Source organism: Triturus cristatus, chromosome 6 (assembly GCF_964204655.1).
Source record: "Triturus cristatus chromosome 6, aTriCri1.1, whole genome shotgun sequence".
Lineage (NCBI taxonomy): Eukaryota > Metazoa > Chordata > Amphibia > Caudata > Salamandridae > Triturus > Triturus cristatus.
This window is the reverse complement of record NC_140589.1, coordinates 52,985,840-53,005,472: the sequence shown is the minus strand read 5'-3', so window position 1 is coordinate 53,005,472 and position 19,633 is coordinate 52,985,840. Positions and strand designations below refer to the sequence as shown.

At 48.9% G+C, this 19,633-nt stretch overlaps 1 protein-coding gene across 1 annotated transcript in view; it reads left to right on the top strand.

The window, feature by feature from the left end:
- The window catches only part of DNAH8 (dynein axonemal heavy chain 8), a 13,985,216-nt gene that overhangs the window by 11,382,344 nt on the left and 2,583,239 nt on the right, over positions 1-19,633 (top strand). The window contains exon 72 of the mRNA XM_085610239.1: positions 1,624-1,751. Coding sequence (XP_085466365.1) covers positions 1,624-1,751 — 128 coding nt within the window. The remainder of the gene's footprint in view (positions 1-1,623; positions 1,752-19,633) is intronic.

The following is a 19,633-nucleotide window of genomic DNA, read 5'->3' as shown; positions in this document are numbered from 1 at the left end:
GCACAGTATTTTGTCCTCTTGTCTTGGTTTATTACAGGCTACCTAGGTTGCACAGGTTCATGGACATTTGGGTCAAGATTCACAAAGCTTTAGCGTCGGTTTAGTTTTCCTTTTGAATGCTAAACCGATGCTAAAACATTTTGGGGATTAACAAACTAATGCAAATTGGTATTTGCGTTGGTTTGAATGAAAAAGTGATGCAAAGCAGCGTTAAACACTGTTTTACATTACTTTGCATCAAGGGGGCGTTGGCGTTACATGGACGTTAGAGTTACATGGGTGGTACATGGGCATTTCCATGCAACCACCCATGATTTTTTACTCTAAACCCTATCTACTAACATTAGTTGACAGAGTTTAGAGCCAATAATTAACGTAGATCAAAAGCAGGTGTTTAAAGCAGAATTTTTTTCATTTCTCCTGGCTTTTCTGACTTTGCATGTGTGCTGCACTGTACAGCACTCTTACAAAGTAGGAAAAGGTTTTACACTTGTGTAGCCATGGTATTGTGTACTGGAAGGGTATCCTTCCTGTACAAAACCTATAGAAAACTCAGGCCCGCGCCCTAGCACTATGGCGCGAAGGTGTGTGCCTGGCGCTCAGCAGCTAAAAGCTGTGACGGCGCTAGGGAGAGGGGAGGAGATAGCCATATCTCTGTAGATATGTCGCTCACCTGCTCCCTCCCCGTAACGCAATGCAGTGCAGCAGTTTTGCCTGCTGCGCTACGTTCAGTGATTTTTTGGGAGAATCTGTGCCGGAGTGTATTAGAGAAATGTGGCACCTTTTTTCGATTGTGCGTCTTAGGACTGTTTTTTTTTTTTTTTTTTTTTTTTTGTGTAAATAACAGGGACCCCCTGAATATGAGGAAATAGAGTATAATTCTTAGGACAGGGTATAACACAATGCAATAATAACTTCCTAGGCAATTGGCGTGATTAGTAAATTGATATTTAAAATGTGTCCAAATAGTATAGCCAAAACAGTTTTTTAAAAACATTCACATTAATATTTATTGTTAATATGATTCTCACAGAATCAAAGACCAGATCAGTAAAAAAAGCGATTCAACAGTGCATTTATACATAATGTAGACATTCAATGTAATAATATTCATCAAACAACAGTTAAAATTGGAACAAATCAGTGGCCATATGGTTATCTTCTACGCGCGTTTCGGCGAAAAGTACGCCTTCTTCAGGAGAAACCACAATTCCTGTAAATTAAAAAATCAAGTATTTACAAAAATGATGTTGCATGAATAATTTTTTTACATCTTTAACATTAAGTTTGACTATAAACTAGACAGGACACTTTACATATAGTGAGAATCATTTGTTCTCATGCAAGGATTAAGAGAAGGATGACATTTACATATGAAGTGGTTATACTTGGGAATGATGGATATCTATCTAATAGGTGATTATGGAAGTGATGGGATATCTGATAATGAGTGAGGATAAAAAGGTAGTGGGGAGAAAGGAAAGAGAAAGGGGGAGGTGGGGGTTTTAGGACTGGTTACAGCCTTCCGCAACCAGCATTCTTACTGTGCGTGATTCAATGCTGTAAGAATTACAATGATATTTAGGTCTGCCATTTTTGACATTGAAATGTGTCTCTGTGCAGGATTTACTTCATGATGCAGAAATGTGTAGGAAGAAGATGGAGGCAGCCTCAACTCTTATAGACGGGCTCAGTGGAGAAAGAATCAGATGGACCCAACAAAGCAAAGAATTCAAAGCCCAAACCGGAAGGTAGGTACCAGATATAAGCTATGCCCTCTTCAAAACTGCTTTGCTTACTTGTAAACTGCTTATGTTAAAACTATTACTCTCAAAAGGATATTTCTTTCATTTAATTGCTATATTCAAAACAATCATCTATGTAAACTCCTGGGAGAACTATTTAAAGTGCATGTCAATCTAATGCGGCACAGCCAGTCCTGACAGGGAGACAATGGAAGACGTATGCAAATTCCTCATTCTAAGCACTAATAATAGAAACATATTTACTGCCATGCTAGAAATCTAGGATTAATTTGAAAGAGACATATGCTTTAGAAAAACAAAAACAATTGACTGCTGCAGATGGCACAGTTATTTACGGAGAATCTTCATATTCCGAGTTTTAGTATTCCTCTCCACACTCATTGCACATTGGGTTGCCGCCTTGCATGACAGGCAGATGTTACCTTTTCCAACCTTCTTTAAATAAACATTGGCATAGCCAATAGGTCTCACCTTTGGGACCTTATAAGTATTTAGTTATGGAGCACAATATTCTTACTGCAACAACATTAACTGTTGCATGCTTAAACACTTATAAGGTCCCATAGGCGAGACCTTTTGGCTCTGCCAATGCTTGTTTTTTTTGTAACTTAACCATGCTGCTGCTCTACAACATGACTGAAAGACATTGGCAAAGCCAAGAGCGCTAACATAGACGAGACCTGTTGGCTTTGCCAGTGCTTTTTTATTTTTAAACTTTATCCAATTTCAAAACCCGGACCTATGTGTTTTCTCCCCATGGCCGCATTGCTCAAGAAACACAACGTCAACAGCTCAGTGTCCCCCAAGCCTCTGCCGCGCTCATCTCATGGTCAACACAAGAATCTTACAACGGGGAAGAGTCCGTCTTCCCACCACCACAGTACCCCGGAACTTACCGCGTGTACTGTCCAGCAGGCAGACACCTACTCTATCCGTGCGACATCCAGACTGCTGCCTGCGCTGCTCAGAAGTCATAACATGCTATGATGCTATCCGTCTGTGCTGATCCGTTTCTCTGTTAGGGGAGCAACATCTTCCTGTTCTCAGACTTGTCTCCTTGCGAGTCGAATGAGTTTGGATCTCCTGCCGCCTTGATCATGTCTTCAAATCTCAGGTGCTTTATCGTACACATCTGTAAAGTGCGACATCCAGTGTTACCTGTTTAAAATACATATCAGCAGCATGGTCGCGGTCTCTTTAAGGAGAGAGTTCCAGAAGGAAGCACAAGGGAGAGGGGAAGCAGGGATCAGTGAGGGAATGAAAACAATGCCATGCTGCCTGCTGCCCACTCCCCCGATCCTCCCACTGCTAAAAGCCGCGCCGGGGGCGGGCAAGGCGTGGCTCTTTGGGGACGAGCCCCCGAACACGGGGTGAGGCAAGGGGAACATCCATTTGTGGGGTGGGGTTGAGGGTATGCCCTTTTCTGAACTTGCCCTCAGACGGACGGCCCCTTTGCCAGATCACCGTCAGCTGAGTGGTGATTGTGAAGGCTGAACCACAAAATGACCAAAATCCTCCCTCAGACTGGATGACAGCCAGTGCCTGTGACGTCAGACATGTATTTCTCCCTCAGCACCAGTATTCTTGTGTAATTAACTGGTGCTCATATAAAGCGCTCCAATACCTTTGTGTCGAGTACGCGGTATTAAAACTTCAAAGAAATGAAACACGCTGCAAACACTGGCAGATGCGTGACAGTTATTGTAATAGCAAAGGTGTGCACGTAAACTTCGTAGTGTTTTGTGCTGCCGATCCTCCCCGAGTCCTTTCTGTAGTATTTATTGACGGATCAATTACGACATTACTGTTGCTCTTCAGCAAAGCAACATAAATATCATCTCCTTAACCCCCCTTTACTGCAGACTCTGCTTCGATTTTATAAGGTGCCCAGGTTAGCCGAAGGGAGATTAAAAGCTCTTTGACCTTGATAACATCCTGGAGTGACTTAATGATATCAAGGAAGGCAAATGTTTTTGCCGATTTATACAGCCCGAATTCGACCCGAAGGTACCAGAGTGCTTTACACGAGCACCATTTCCGAGGGCACATTCATTTTTGGTAGGCGCGGAGAGATTAAGGGGTTTGCCCAGAATCACGGGATGATGAGCCGAGATACGAACCCGGCTCATCAGCTCCAAAGTCGGTAGCAGTGGCTGTAAGGCTACATCCCCTCCCGTGTTCTCTAACTGGAACGTGGTCTCTAACGCTGGCGTTATTGTGGAAGGTATTATTACTGTAAACACTTCATGCAAAATTACAAAGATGAAAACATGCCTTGCTGCCTCTATATCAACTAGGAAGCCCCCATTTTGTGCCAGGTCTCTCTGCCAACTGAGAGTGCATTGAAGAAAAAGCAGAACCAGCGCGGCGCTTGTAGGAAGGTGGATATCTGACTATGGTTACCCCCAACTTTTTGCCTAGTGTCTAGCTGGTTTTTCGACTTAGTTGGCCTGAGATCCTGCCATTCAGGGTCTCAGGCTGTCTGCTCTCTCTTTAAAATGGACTCCATGTACCCTAGGTACATAACCAATTGGTAAGGATCACCTTATTGGACCCTGTACAGTGTACCCTAGGTACCCAGGGCATAGGTGTACCCTAGGCCTCCCAGGGGCTGCAGCATGTATTATGCCACCCCTGGTCTGGCCTTCCAATCAGACACAACTGGCTGGTCACTCAGCTGGGGCAAGGTCGTGTAATCACCCCTTGCTTAGATATAGTATGCCTATATCTACCCTTATATATAGACACATGTGTACCTATCAGTCACTCCTATGGCAGGCCTTAACAATCCTGGAGGCAGAGTGCTTGGTAACATGTGAGATGGTGCTCTAGCATGAGCTGAGCCTGTCTGCAGCTTTCGGAACCATGTCCTTATAGCTGTTCTATGATATAGCCTACCATATACTCTTAAAGTGCCTTATAATCTTAAACGGTTATGGTAACTATGGTTTGGCTTTATCAAAACATGTCGTGTAAGGTGTCTAACACTTTGGAATAATACCCCCATACCATTTCTGGTGATGAGGATATTATTCCTCCCTTCTAGAGGGAGAGACATGTTAAAATCCTACTTTGCTGTTTATCTCTAACCAAAGCCTCAGCATCACAAAATGGATGCTGCTGCCACGACACAAGTCTGACCTCCTGCAGCTGGGAGTGATCCCAGCCAGGGAGGCCTGGACAATAGGTTTCCTGCTTGGGGAGGTGCTAGCACCTCCCCAGACAGCCTTTAGTGTATTGGGGCAGGGTGGGCTGAAAGGAATGAGACATGCCTGGGGCACACAAGGTGTTCCTTGCATAGTCCAGTTCAAACCGGCGCTGGGGCACTCCAGCCCCAGCTCTGGCGCGAAACTGGACAAAGAGAAGTGGGTGTAACCACCCCCTCCCAGGTCCCACCCATAAGGCGGGACCTAGCAGGTATCCCAGCCCCCCAGATTAGTATAAGAGTGGGAGTTGGGCCTCAAGACTTTGGATTATCCTGAACCTGCAAAACTGAACAGAAACTCTGGACCTTCGACATTCGACGAAAGAAGAAGACTGAAGAATCTCCCTTGTAGCCAAGGAGTGGCTACCCTGTGCAAACAGGCACCATCAAGAGACTACCCTTTGCTTTGCCCACGTTCTACGAGGAACCGACTGCAGAGCCCGACCAGAGCCTTGACTTCCAGACTTCTCCGACCCTCATCCACATCTGCAGCAGAGCTGAGATCCGTGGAGGCGACGAGCGACGTGGGACCGGCTACCTGGGAAAAGTGGCTAGTAACTTACAGCGCAGCTTCTGAGGTACCCTCGAAGTTGTGCACTGGGGATTGAGAAGCCCCAACCCCAAGCACCATCTGCACCGAAGATCAGCCCCCCACTCTCCACGAGTCCTGCGTGGGGCCCTTCAGCATTTTCCTGCTTGCCGCGTCTGTCCGGTTGCTTGCCCGCTGGCTAGTGGCCTTTGTGACGACGCACCCTGAAATCTTCTGCGCTGGTTTGGCTCCTCCAGACTGGCTCCCGCTTCTCTGCAAAGAAGAAGCACCCCAGACCTTCCTGGTCTGCACCAGAAGCAAGTCCTTTGTTCTTCGTGGGTTCCGCTTGCCAAGGCTTGGTGAGTCCTAGTCCAACTTCGACGCCGCCGACAGCAAGAGCCTTCGTGGGACAGCTCGCCTCCTGGTCCTGGTCGTCCTCGACGCTTCCTGGTCCTCCTGGCTGCAGCGACAAGCTTCACCTTCACCTGCAATCTTCACGACATCGCCTGGTTCCTTCCTGGTTCCACGTGGTCACTGGCTAGTGACCTTGACTCTGTCCCTTCTGCTTGCAGGTTTCTTCTCTTCTTGATCCCAGCCTTGGGATCCACCGGACACTCTTCACTGACTGCCTGTCAGCACCTTTCTTCAGGCATCCATAGGAGTCGACGACGAAAACGACGCATCTTCACCCCTATGCACCCGCAGCCTGTGGGCTAGGTAACTTGGGTACTCCGGTGCTCATCAGGATAGTGACTATCCTAGTGTCTAGTTTTCAAGTCTCAACTTCCTAGCTACTCCGGAAGTGTCCTAAATCTACCGTTTTCTAAACTGTACTATTGCTATTGACTTTTACGCATTACGCGTGAGTGTTTCCACTCTGCACACGAATCCCGTGGGCCTCCCACTTCCTAACTAACGCTAGTGTAGTGTAGCCCCAGCGATTCCCTAGGCCTAGGCCTATTCTATTTCCGTGACAGTGGTTCTTATACCACTTACTTAGTATATGGTTTTTTGTGGCCCCTAGGGCCTAACTGTATTACTTACCTGTGTGACTTAACGTATGCATAAACAAGACTGTGTTGTACTTACCTCTAATCTCATAAAGAGTGCTGAGGGTTTGCTTAGAATAAATACACTTTATTTTATATATATATCTGTTGTGGTGTCCTTTCATTTGGTATTCAAGGGATTATATATGGTATCACAGCTGGCTTCACATGCCATTCAGAGTTTAGCCTAAGACTGCTCTTGTCCATGCTACCACTAGGATAGCTGGTCTATAAGGTTGACTTTACAACCAATCACCATAAGGGTATTTGGACTGATATAAGGTGTACACTATAACTAGTGACATCATACATCAGGCCAACTTCTCACATTGGTGAGCAGCGGTTGGGATCTGAGCTTGCTGTTGTAATACCATTGTAATCTTGAGATACTAAATTGAAAGATCACACAGATATTGTCTAGGTACATATAACATAGATTATTATACTTAAGTCCTACTGGACTTTGTAGTTGTAGGTTGAAGGGAGTAACACACCCTGACTACAACTACTAGAGAGGTTTAGTAGATACAACTAGTGTAGGTAGGTGCACACACCACACCCTCACTAGATCATGTCTCTGAGAGTAGATCAAGTAGATGCTCTCTCAGGAGGATCAGGTCTGCAAAAGATCCCCTCTAGATATGATACCTTAACATTCCAGGAGATGAGACACTTGTGTACCTCCAGAGGAATAAAACAGGGTGCAAACCCTACCCTCCTTCAGTTAAGACAACTCCTAGAGGAGTATGATGCTCATAGGGCATCTCAGGCAGGTGCCCTAGGCACAGAGGGTCTACCCACCACAGAGGAGTCAGATGGGGCTTCAGATGGGGAGGTAGACAGCCAGAGCCAAGTAAGGAGACTTAGCCAGGCTAACTTAAGTTTACATGGGAGTTTGCATGGGGTCCCCCCATACAGACCCCCAAGTAGGCATTCACAGAGAAGCAGGAGGGACAGATCCCCTTCAAGGAAATCCATCCACTCCCATGTCTCTAGCATCTCTAATGCTTCCTCTCACAGGGGAATGACTTCACCTGAGAGAAAGGAGCATGCAGCCAGAATGAGGGAGGCTAATCTGAGGATTCAGAGGGAAGAACTTGCCCTTGCCAAAGAGAAGCTTGCTCTGGCTAGAGAGCAAACGTTAAGTGGGTTAGAACCCACTGGTGGCAGCAACATTCCTAGAGATAGGGATAGGTCTTATGACCATAGAATCCTAAGCAAGATAGTCCCCCCATATCAGAATGGGGATGACATCCACAAGTGGATGACTGCTTTGGAGAGGGCCTGCAAAGTACAGCAGGTTCCCCAGAGTCAGTGGGCAGCTATCTTGTGGCTCTCCTTTTCTGACAAAGGTAGAGACAAGCTCCTCACAGTCAGTGATGAGGATGCAAACAATTACAAAGTCCTGAAGAGTGCTCTGATAGATGGGTTTGGCTTAACCACTGAGCAATATAGGTTGTTGTTCAGAGACACCCAGAAGACACAGACACAGGACTGGTCTGATTTTGTGGATTGTGCCACTAAGGCTTTGGAAGGTTGGTTAACTGGCAGCAAGGTGCAGGACTATACAGGATTGTACAACTTGATTATGAGGGAGCAGATCCTTAGTAATTGTCAGAACCAGCTTCTCCATCAACACCTGGTAGACTCAGATTTGACCTCTCCCCAAGAATTGGGAAAGAGGGCAGATAAATGGGTCAGGACCAGAATTAGGCCTAAAAATCAGGGTGGTGACCAAAAGAAAGATACCACCAAGCCTCAAGAGAAGGGTGGGGATAAAACAAAAGAGAAATCTTCCTCAGGGTCCCAAAACTCCACACAGGGTGGTGGGTCCCAAGCTCCCTCCTCTACCACAGTTAAAAAGCCTTACTGCCATGTGTGTAAAACACCTGGGCATTGGAAAACTGACAGCAGTTGCCCACAGGCTAAAAACAAAACTGTTCCTCCAACTACTCCTGTCACACCACCTATTACTGTCAGCAGTAATCCCCCAGGTGGTGGGAGTGCCCCCAAAAATTTGGTTGGGTTTTCTTGGGGAACACAGGGGGATCCTGGCTTAGCCAATTCCCCTACAGCAGCTACTCTTGTCTGTGATGGTGGCATGGGGTTTGCCAACTTCACTGCCTGTCCCAACACTTTGGGTAGGTACAGACAGGAACCCTACATCAATGGTAGAAAAGCTGAGGCCTACAGAGACACTGGAGCTAGCATCACTATGGTGGCCCATAGGCTAGTTCCCTCTGAGCAGCTTTTGCCTGGTTTCTCATACCAGGTAACTAACATTGATGGCAAACAGAACAGTCACCCCATGGCAGAGGTATGTCTCAGCTGGGGAGGGGTCACTGGCCCTAAAAGGGTGGCAGTGTCTCCAACCTTGCCTGTGGACTGCTTACTGGGGAATGACTTAGAACTCTCAGCTTGGGCTGGAGTTGAACAAGACACCCATTCTAAAATGGTAGGCCTTTCACAAAAGGGTAGTGGGGTTGTGCCAGTCACAACCCCTGTCCAAGTAGATTTCCTCCCTGAAAAGGTTGGAAGGGCAGTGGTAGCCACAGCCCAGGCAAAGACAGACTTCCCTGTAGAGATTGGCAGAGCTGTGACTGTCACAACTCAAACACAAACTGAGTGCCTTCCTGAAAAGGTTGGCAAGGCTGTAATGGTCTCAGCCCATACTCAGACTGATATAGGTGTAGTGAAGCCTGAAACTATGGATCACTCCACACAAACAGAGAGTAGTGGGGAGGAAGAAAAGTCTCCCTCTCCCCAGACATTAGGAAAAGGTCAGCCTCCTCAGGGATCTGACCTCACCCCTTGTGAAGCAACTGCCCCAGAGGTAGCCAGGCCTGGCCTGGCAGAGCCTCTGATGTCAGTGGCCCCTTCCAAGGTGGGACCCAGTCTGGTGCAGGTAGCCTGCCTCTCTCTACCCTGCCTCAGTCAGCCCAGGGCTGCAGAGGTCAGGGAGGCCAGTGGACCCCAAGAGGGCCCCTGTCCACAAGAACCCCCCCATGAAAAGAATGAGGATTGCCTGGCTAGTAGCCCTAGCCAGGTGATGGGTAAAAACATTCCTGAGGGATCCCCTTCACAGGTAGTTAGGGACCTCCCCCAGAGGGATTCTGTTGGGCACAGGCAAACATGGGACCTTAGGGCCCCAAACCTGACCTGTCCCTCCAGTAAGCCCACAAAAGGGACCCAGCCTCCAGCTTTAGGTAGCCAGAGGCTGACCCTGAGAGCACAGTGCAACTCAGTTAAAGAAAGAAAGGCATCCATGGTGGAGAATGATTGGAGGAAGCTGAGGCCTCACTTTGAGGACACTCACTTCAGTACTCCATCTCAACACCAGCCTTTTACTTTGCAAAGACACACCAAAGGTAGTGATTCCCTATGGTGGAGACCCTATGATACCTTTAGGGTGAGGGATTGCTTAGTGGACCATGAGACAGGGGGTAACCATGCCAGTGCTGGTTCTTCCTTATATGGCCACTTAGGCAATAGAGGCTTACCTTGTCAAGGCCAGCCTTATCTCCTTTCGTTTGGGGGGGGGGTTGTGTAGGAAGGTGGATATCTGACTATGGTTACCCCCAACTTTTTGCCTAGTGTCTAGCTGGTTTTTCGACTTAGTTGGCCTGAGATCCTGCCATTCAGGGTCTCAGGCTGTCTGCTCTCTCTTTAAAATGGACTCCATGTACCCTAGGTACATAACCAATTGGTAAGGATCACCTTATTGGACCCTGTACAGTGTACCCTAGGTACCCAGGGCATAGGTGTACCCTAGGCCTCCCAGGGGCTGCAGCATGTATTATGCCACCCCTGGTCTGGCCTTCCAATCAGACACAACTGGCTGGTCACTCAGCTGGGGCAAGGTCGTGTAATCACCCCTTGCTTAGATATAGTATGCCTATATCTACCCTTATATGTAGACACATGTGTACCTATCAGTCACTCCTATGGCAGGCCTTAACAATCCTGGAGGCAGAGTGCTTGGTAACATGTGAGATGGTGCTCTAGCATGAGCTGAGCCTGTCTGCAGCTTTCGGAACCATGTCCTTATAGCTGTTCTATGATATAGCCTACCATATACTCTTAAAGTGCCTTATAATCTTAAACGGTTATGGTAACTATGGTTTGGCTTTATCAAAACATGTCGTGTAAGGTGTCTAACACTTTGGAATAATACCCCCATACCATTTCTGGTGATGAGGATATTATTCCTCCCTTCTAGAGGGAGAGACATGTTAAAATCCTACTTTGCTGTTTATCTCTAACCAAAGCCTCAGCATCACAAAATGGATGCTGCTGCCACGACACAAGTCTGACCTCCTGCAGCTGGGAGTGATCCCAGCCAGGGAGGCCTGGACAATAGGTTTCCTGCTTGGAGAGGTGCTAGCACCTCCCCAGACAGCCTTTAGTGTATTGGGGCAGGGTGGGCTGAAAGGAATGAGACATGCCTGGGGCACACAAGGTGTTCCTTGCATAGTCCAGTTCAAACCGGCGCTGGGGCACTCCAGCCCCAGCTCTGGCGCGAAACTGGACAAAGGGAAGTGGGTGTAACCACCCCCTCCCAGGTCCCACCCATAAGGCGTGACCTAGCAGGTATCCCAGCCCCCCAGATTAGTATAAGAGTGGGAGTTGGGCCTCAAGACTTTGGATTATCCTGAACCTGCAAAACTGAACAGAAACTCTGGACCTTCGAAATTCGACGAAAGAAGAAGACTGAAGAATCTCCCTTGTAGCCAAGGAGTGGCTACCCTGTGCAAACAGGCACCATCAAGAGACTACCCTTTGCTTTGCCCACGTTCTACGAGGAACCGACTGCAGAGCCCGACCAGAGCCTTGACTTCCAGACTTCTCCGACCCTCATCCACATCTGCAGCAGAGCTGAGATCCGTGGAGGCGACGAGCGACGTGGGACCGGCTACCTGGGAAAAGTGGCTAGTAACTTACAGCGCAGCTTCTGAGGTACCCTCGAAGTTGTGCACTGGGGATTGAGAAGCCCCAACCCCAAGCACCATCTGCACCGAAGATCAGCCCCCCACACTCCACGAGTCCTGCGTGGGGCCCTTCAGCATTTTCCTGCTTGCCGCGTCTGTCCGGTTGCTTGCCCGCTGGCTAGTGGCCTTTGTGACGACGCACCCTGAAATCTTCTGCGCTGGTTTGGCTCCTCCAGACTGGCTCCCGCTTCTCTGCAAAGAAGAAGCACCCCAGACCTTCCTGGTCTGCACCAGAAGCAAGTCCTTTGTTCTTCGTTGGTTCCGCTTGCCAAGGCTTGGTGAGTCCTAGTCCAACTTCGACGCCGCCGACAGCAAGAGCCTTCGTGGGACAGCTCGCCTCCTGGTCCTGGTCATCCTCGACGCTTCCTGGTCCTCCTGGCTGCAGCGACAAGCTTCACCTTCACCTGCAATCTTCACGACATCGCCTGGTTCCTTCCTGGTTCCACGTGGTCACTGGCTAGTGACCTTGACTCTGTCCCTTCTGCTTGCAGGTTTCTTCTCTTCTTGATCCCAGCCTTGGGATCCACCGGACACTCTTCACTGACTGCCTGTCAGCACCTTTCTTCAGGCATCCATAGGAGTCGACGACGAAAACGACGCATCTTCACCCCTATGCACCCGCAGCCTGTGGGCTAGGTAACTTGGGTACTCCGGTGCTCATCAGGATAGTGACTATCCTAGTGTCTAGTTTTCAAGTCTCAACTTCCTAGCTACTCCGGAAGTGTCCTAAATCTACCGTTTTCTAAACTGTACTATTGCTATTGACTTTTACGCATTACGCGTGAGTGTTTCCACTCTGCACACGAATCCCGTGGGCCTCCCACTTCCTAACTAACGCTAGTGTAGTGTAGCCCCAGCGATTCCCTAGGCCTAGGCCTATTCTATTTCCGTGACAGTGGTTCTTATACCACTTACTTAGTATATGGTTTGCGTGGCCCCTAGGGCCTAACTGTATTACTTACCTGTGTGACTTAACGTATGCATAAACAAGACTGTGTTGTACTTACCTCTAATCTCATAAAGAGTGCTGAGGGTTTGCTTAGAATAAATACACTTTATTTTATATATATATCTGTTGTGGTGTCCTTTCATTTGGTATTCAAGGGATTATATATGGTATCACAGCTGGCTTCACATGCCATTCAGAGTTTAGCCTAAGACTGCTCTTGTCCATGCTACCACTAGGATAGCTGGTCTATAAGGTTGACTTTACAACCAATCACCATAAGGGTATTTGGACTGATATAAGGTGTACACTATAACTAGTGACATCATACATCAGGCCAACTTCTCACAGCGCTCATGTAAGGGCGCCACGGTGATAACCAGCACTGTAAAAACAAGTGGGGGGTGGGGGTTGGGGGGGAGTGCGGCCGAGAGCAGGCAGCGTTTCCCTTGCGGGAGCGAGCACAATAATTGCTAACATATGGCGCCGCTCGTTCCCGCAAGGGAATCGCCAAAAGTGCACGTGTTGCATTGAAAGCAATGCAACATGTGCACGTTTTTGCCTGCAAGGTGGTGGGGGTGGAGTGCGGCCGAGAGCAGGCATCGTTTCCCTTGCGGCAGCAAGCGCAATGATTGCTGACATATGGCGCAGCTCGCTCCCGCAAGGGAATCGGCAAAAGTGCACGCGTTGCATTGAAAGCAATGCAACGCGTGCAAAGCCGAATCGATTTCAAGAGGTCTCTTTCCTATGCAGCGCATGCGCGCTGCGTAGGCGAGACCTAAAAACTCAAAGATCTGGATACTCAACCCGATCGCTAGGGCAGACCAGTGGCGTACGAAACCTGAGGGGGCCCCCATGCAAGGTACGTGGAGGGCCCCCTCCAGACTCTTATGAGCCCTGGGGCAGACTCCCTTGAAGATCGCGATAAAAGAGTGCACCCCTCCCACCCCTATATTTCCTGAAATACCAAACTTCAAACAAGTCATGTGCTCCCTAATTCCCAGGAAGGGAGGGTGGGAAGTTTCGAATTGTGATAAAGGAAGATTAGAACTCGAAGGGCCTCATTTATGAGACTCCTTGCGCCCCCAAGGAACTTCACTTTTTTTTACCTTCCGTGCCGCTGAAGCCTGTGTGATATTTATCAGGCAGCACTAATCCACTTTTTTTGGCTTAATGCTGCCTGATAAATATCAGTCCCTTTCGTGCAATGGGTGTTGCCAGAGGTGTTCCAAGCAACATCCATGGCCTTTTGACTCTGCCCCAGATTTACGAGAAATCGTAAATCTGAGGCAGCGCCAAAAGCTTAGCCTTGGTAAGGGGGGCACAGCGAGGAGAAATATCTTTATTTCTCTTTGTTTTTCCTTTTTCTATGCCTGCTGCATTCTGCAGCACACATAGAAAGAGGAGGAAGCCTCTTGTGATTGTTTGGGTGTAGAAAGGTTTCCCTTCCTGTACAAAAATAATTATCCCCGCAACGCAGGCACCCTTGCAGCATGGTGCAAAGGTGCCTGCGTTGGCACACGGCAGCCCATTGTGTGCTGGCGCAGGGGAAAAGGAAAGGAATGCGCCGTATCTTATAGATTCCTGCCCTTTTCTTTTGGGGTAGGGAAGCACAGCAGGAAGGCCTGGGATGTATGTACCCAAACAACTCTAACTTTGGTGAACTCCACCGCTGTTGGGCGGATCCGGGTTACCGGGAGGGTTTGAGCTGAGCGCCATCTTGGAGTGGGGAGTAGTGCGAGCGCCATCTTTGAGCGTCCAGGTCACCTGGGACGCCGAGACGACGCTATTTAGGGCGAGCCAGCTGCAAGGTGAGCCTGCTTTGGGTTCCTGTGGCCAAGATCTCTCTTGGCACCTCGCTTAGGACCGCGCTGGTCGCGCGCTTGTTTGCTCTGTATTTTTAAAAAAACCTTCGTTTTTTGGATTTTGTTTCTTTTACTTTTTAGCCTGCTTCCCTGCCTCTAAACCATTTCTGGCCCTTACTTGCACTCTAACTTTGGTGAACTCCACCGCTGTTGGGCGGATCCGGGTTACCGGGAGGGTTTGGGCTGAGCGCCATCTTGGAGTGGGGAGTAGTGCGAGCGCCATCTTTGAGCGTCCAGGTCACCTGGGACGCCGAGACGACGCTATTTAGGGCGAGCCAGCTGCAAGGTGAGCCTGCTTTGGGTTCCTGTGGCCAAGATCTCTCTTGGCACCTCGCTTAGGACCGCGCTGGTCGCGCGCTTGTTTGCTCTGTATTTTTAAAAAAACCTTCGTTTTTTGGATTTTGTTTCTTTTACTTTTTAGCCTGCTTCCCTGCCTCTAAACCATTTCTGGCCCTTACTTGCACTCTAACTTTGGTGAACTCCACCGCTGTTGGGCGGATCCGGGTTACCGGGAGGGTTTGGGCTGAGCGCCATCTTGGAGTGGGGAGTAGTGCGAGCGCCATCTTTGAGCGTCCAGGTCACCGGGGACGCCGAGACGACGCTATTTAAAGCTCGCCAGACTAGCGCAGCGGTGACGCGCAGCGGTTGCGCCATCCCTGCGCCTGAGTCGTGCCAGAGTCCTGCCCGTCTGCGCTCGTCAGCGTCTCGGAGGCGGCCGAGGCGGGACTCTGGCATCTTGGGTAGGTGTGTAGGATGATTAGGTATAGTGCGGCCGCTTTATGTGCGCTCCGTCCCCCCAAGAGCGGTTGTATTTGTCTTTTCCCTGGTGGTCGACACCTGGCTAAAGGGTGCCCTGGATGTTCTTGGTGTCCCATATCATCTCCATCTCGCGCTCCCCTCTCCCTCCCCTTGGAATGTCAGTGTGCCTTGTTAAATACCAGATCCTTGGCGCGTCATTCCATGGAAATTTGGGACCTCCTTACGCTCTCGAAAATCTCCTGTCTTTTTTTGACAGAGACTTGGTTGGGGGCTGGCTCGGAACCTGACATCGCTAGTGCCCTTCCCCCCAACTTCACCATCTTAAGGAGGGATAGAACTGGAGGCAGAGGTGGTGGGGTGGCCTTAGTTGTTGACAAGTCCCTTGTCTGCACCTCTTATCCTGTAGATAATATCGCTGGTTGTGAAGCTCTGGGCTTTAGTCTCCAGCTGTCGGCTTCACATACCTGCACAGGAATTTTGATCTATAGACCTCCAGGGCCTCTAGGCTCGTTTTTCGAGGATTTACAGGTGGCACTGTCAGTACCCTGTGTGCGCTCGGCACACTGTGTACTGCTGGGCGACTTAAATCTGCACATGGACTCGACAACTGACGCCGATGCATCTAAATTACGGGACATTACCGAGATGCTCGGACTGACCTCTTTCATCGATAGTCCAACGCACGTGAAAGGGCATACGTTGGATTTAATCTTTTCCACTGTGCCAATTAAGGTGTCCTCCCCTTTGCCGGTTCTATGGTCCGACCATTATTTAATTAATTTCGTGTTGTTAGCTGAGCACCAGACGAGTCAAAGAGCTCATAAGGACGGGTCTCGTCAAGCTAGAGCCTTTCACCTGGTGTCAGCTGATATGCTCGCTGACGCACTCCATGCACATCCTTGCATTACGACTGGGAACTTAGAAGTCGACCTGCCGCTAGTCCAGGACTGGCTTCGGACAAGATTCGAGGAGCTTGCCCCTCGGAAACCGGTCAGGACAGCCCCCTGCCAGGATTCCGCTCCTTGGTTCACTGCTACTCTGCGAAAAGCGCGCCAGGACTGCAAAAGATCTGAAAGGCTCTGGCGGCGCAGATATGCGCCTGAGGAGAAACTGAAGTACAGGGGTGCGATAAAATCCTATCACAGACAGATTGCCGAAGCTAAAAAGATCTACTTCGAGCATAGAATAGACCAGGCTGATAACACGAGCCGGGAACTATTCCGAATTGTGAAGGAATTCGTAGAGCCGGTGGCGGCCGCTAGGGTTCACTCCCATACTGAGGAGTGGATCAAGCAGCTTGCTGACTTCTTTGTGGACAAGATCCGTAGGATTCAGGACTCTTTCGATCGGGTGGGGTCCCTGGAAGTGGCTGCAGCTGTGGAAAGTGATCTGAAGGTCCTTCCATCCGCTGCAGCCGAGCTGGCGCCCACTCTTTCGACGTTCCCCCCGCTATCCTGCGAGTCCTCTCTGGAACTGCTTTCCCGGCTGAAATCTGGATCCCCCTTGGATGCGTGTCCGGCTAAATGCCTGAGCTCGGTGGCACCAGCTATTAACAACTTGCTGAACCCCTTGCTCAACATGTCTCTGAGTTCTGGAGTGGTCCCTAAAGAATGGAAGCATGCTCTTATTCTCCCGCTCATTAAGAAACCTCTGCTCGAACCTTTACAGTGGGCCAACTATAGACCAATCTCCCTCCTCCCTGCTCTGGCGAAGGTGGCGGAGAAACATGTTCAGCATACTCTTACCACCTTTATAGAGAATAACAAACTGCTGCATGACTCCCAATCTGGTTTCCGTGCTAATTACAGTACGGAGACAGCTCTTGTGGAGGTGACCGACGCCATCAGGGAAACGCTTGATCTTGGGGGAAAGGCTATGTTGGTCTTGCTGGACCTGTCGGCGGCATTCGACACCGTCCCACACGCCGGCCTCCTCCTAAGACTCAGGGAGGTAGGTCTGCGGGGGACGGTGTTGGACTGGTTTCAATCCTTCTTAACCGACCGTCGGCAGGTGATCTGGGCTCCTCCGTTCTCCGCGGAAATGCCTTCGCTAGAGGTGGGGGTGCCTCAAGGATCCATCCTGAGCCCCACCATATTTAACATTTATGTGGCCCCTTTGGCGAAGGTCGCTGAGGCATTTGGAGCCCGGGTCATCTCATACGCTGATGACACCCAGCTCCTGTTTACCTGCAGGAAGGGAGAGGTTTTTAGTGGCGACAGAATCAGAGACTGCCTGAGTGCTGTTTTTGCATGGTTTCAGCACCAGAACCTGAAATGTAACTCGGATAAGTCCGAGTTGCTCTTTTTTGGCTGCGCTGAGGACCCTGGCTGGAAATCGTGGTGGCCTTCCGACATGTTCCCCCCTGAGAAACCATCTGCCCAAGTAAAAAATCTGGGTGTGGTATTTGACGACAGTCTCTCTTTTCGTCCCCACATCACGGGCCTGGCGGGGAAATGTTTCGGTATTTTGAAGATGGTGAGGAAATTTCTCCCACTGCTTTCCCTTCAATATCGCAAGAACATCGTGCAAGCACTTGTGGGCTCGCGTTTAGACTACGCTAACGCACTTTTCTCTGGTCTGCCTAAATATCTGGTATCCAGATTGCAAGTTGTCCAAAACTCGGCGGCCAGAGCCATCCACGGAGAGCCAGTGCCTCTCTACTGCGCGGTAGGCTGCATTGGCTGTCTATCCCTAGCAGAATTAGTTTCAAGGTCCTCACGTTGGCGTTTAAAGCCCTCCACTGCATTGGCCCAGCTTACCTCAGGAAGCGGATTGCTCTCTACGTTCCCCGGAGGAGTTTGAGATCTGCTGACCTGGCTAAAGTGGAGGTACCAGTGATCAAACGCGTGCGGATGGGAGGCCGGTCTTTCCAGTTTATGGCGGCCAGTTTGTGGAATGAGCTCCCTCTGTCACTCCGCAAGGCTAACAATCTTCTGGCCTTTAGAAAGGAGCTCAAGACGCTCCTCTTCTCCGCCTAACCAGTGGGCCTACAGTGTTTCTGCCGTTGGGTTTTTCTTGGTTGTGTTCAGGACTCTCTGCCAAAGCGCCGGGACACCCGTTCTGGGTAGCCGTGCGCTCAAGAAATATAGTTCTAACATAACATAACATAACACAGGCAGAAAAATGTGCAAACCCGGTGATTTCATAAAAAACTAAACACCCGAATCAAAGGAACTATAAGGACTTTACAGCAATTAACACTTTACAACCCTCCACTAACTTGTAGGGCATAACGAGAAGTAAATGTATTTGGAGAGGACCAAGAAGCCGCACCCGCCCACTTCTAAGAGAGGATGCTTTAAATCTCACCTAGGAGGGCGAAAGTCCTTAAGTAGCTCTACCTTGGATGGGTCCTAGACTTGTTGTGTGATATGCCTATTAAATGACTAAGCGTTGCTGATAGAGGCTTTTGACCATGTACTACTGTTCCAAAAGACACAAAACCCTTTTTGCGAAAAGAGGCTGATCTATATAAATAAAGTGATGATTTGTAGGCCTATTAGGGGTGGGGGGTGGAAAATAACATCATCCAACCCTCTACCTCATTGAGGAAGTCTTACTGATGTCATCAATTTCCAGTCCTTGGCAGCGCTGCATTCTGCATACACTGCTTACGTTGGCATGTTTTAAAATTGGCGTTTACCCATTTCAATATGTCTGCATTTTCATGAGTATTTATGCACTGGCACACGCATGGACCGTCTTTGCCTGGACTTTCATCCCATTCAAAATGGCCCATTTGCATTCAGTGCCGGCCATTTATGAATGTTGTTGTTAAACTTTATTTACAAAAGTTTCAAAACAGAATTACCGATACGTGTACGTGGGATTGTATGCACGGCACATGGTTTTAAATATTTTCATCAAAAATGTTAACAAAAAAATAAAAGTCAAAGCCATGGCGATAGGCTAGCAGCCAATGACTAGTGACTTTTCTTTACTTGGTTTTATTAGGTATTTAACACTCCACGTGTTTTCTTGCTCTCTCTCACTGATTTCCCCTCTGCTCCCCCCTTGTGCTCTTTTTTTACTCCCCATGCTTTCTGATGCTCATGCTCAGAATCCACATAACATGTTATTTTTCTTTTATTTATGCATTTTCTTTTTTATGCAGGCCCATAAGCAGCACAGCTGGTCCGACCACTGCCTGCCCTTAAAAAATGAAACTTCAAAGTTTCAATTCTTATTTAAATGCATCCCGTTTTCCTTTAGGGAAAACGGGCTGCATTTGAAAAAAAATCTGCTTTATTTAAAAGCAGTCCCAGACATGGGGGTCTGCTGAGCCCAGCTGGCCACCATCCCTGGGAGGGCCAGCCTTTCCCAATGGGGTCGCAAATTGCGACTGCCTAATTAAATGCATGAGGCATGCAATTTGCGACCCCATCGGGAATCGCAAACAGTGTCTCAGTTACTGTTGTACATTGTATTTAGCGAGTCACAATTTGGCGCAATTTGCGACTCGCTAAATGCAAGTGTTGTACATCTGGCCCAATGTTTTGAAAGTCAGAGTCCAGATGTCTTGGACC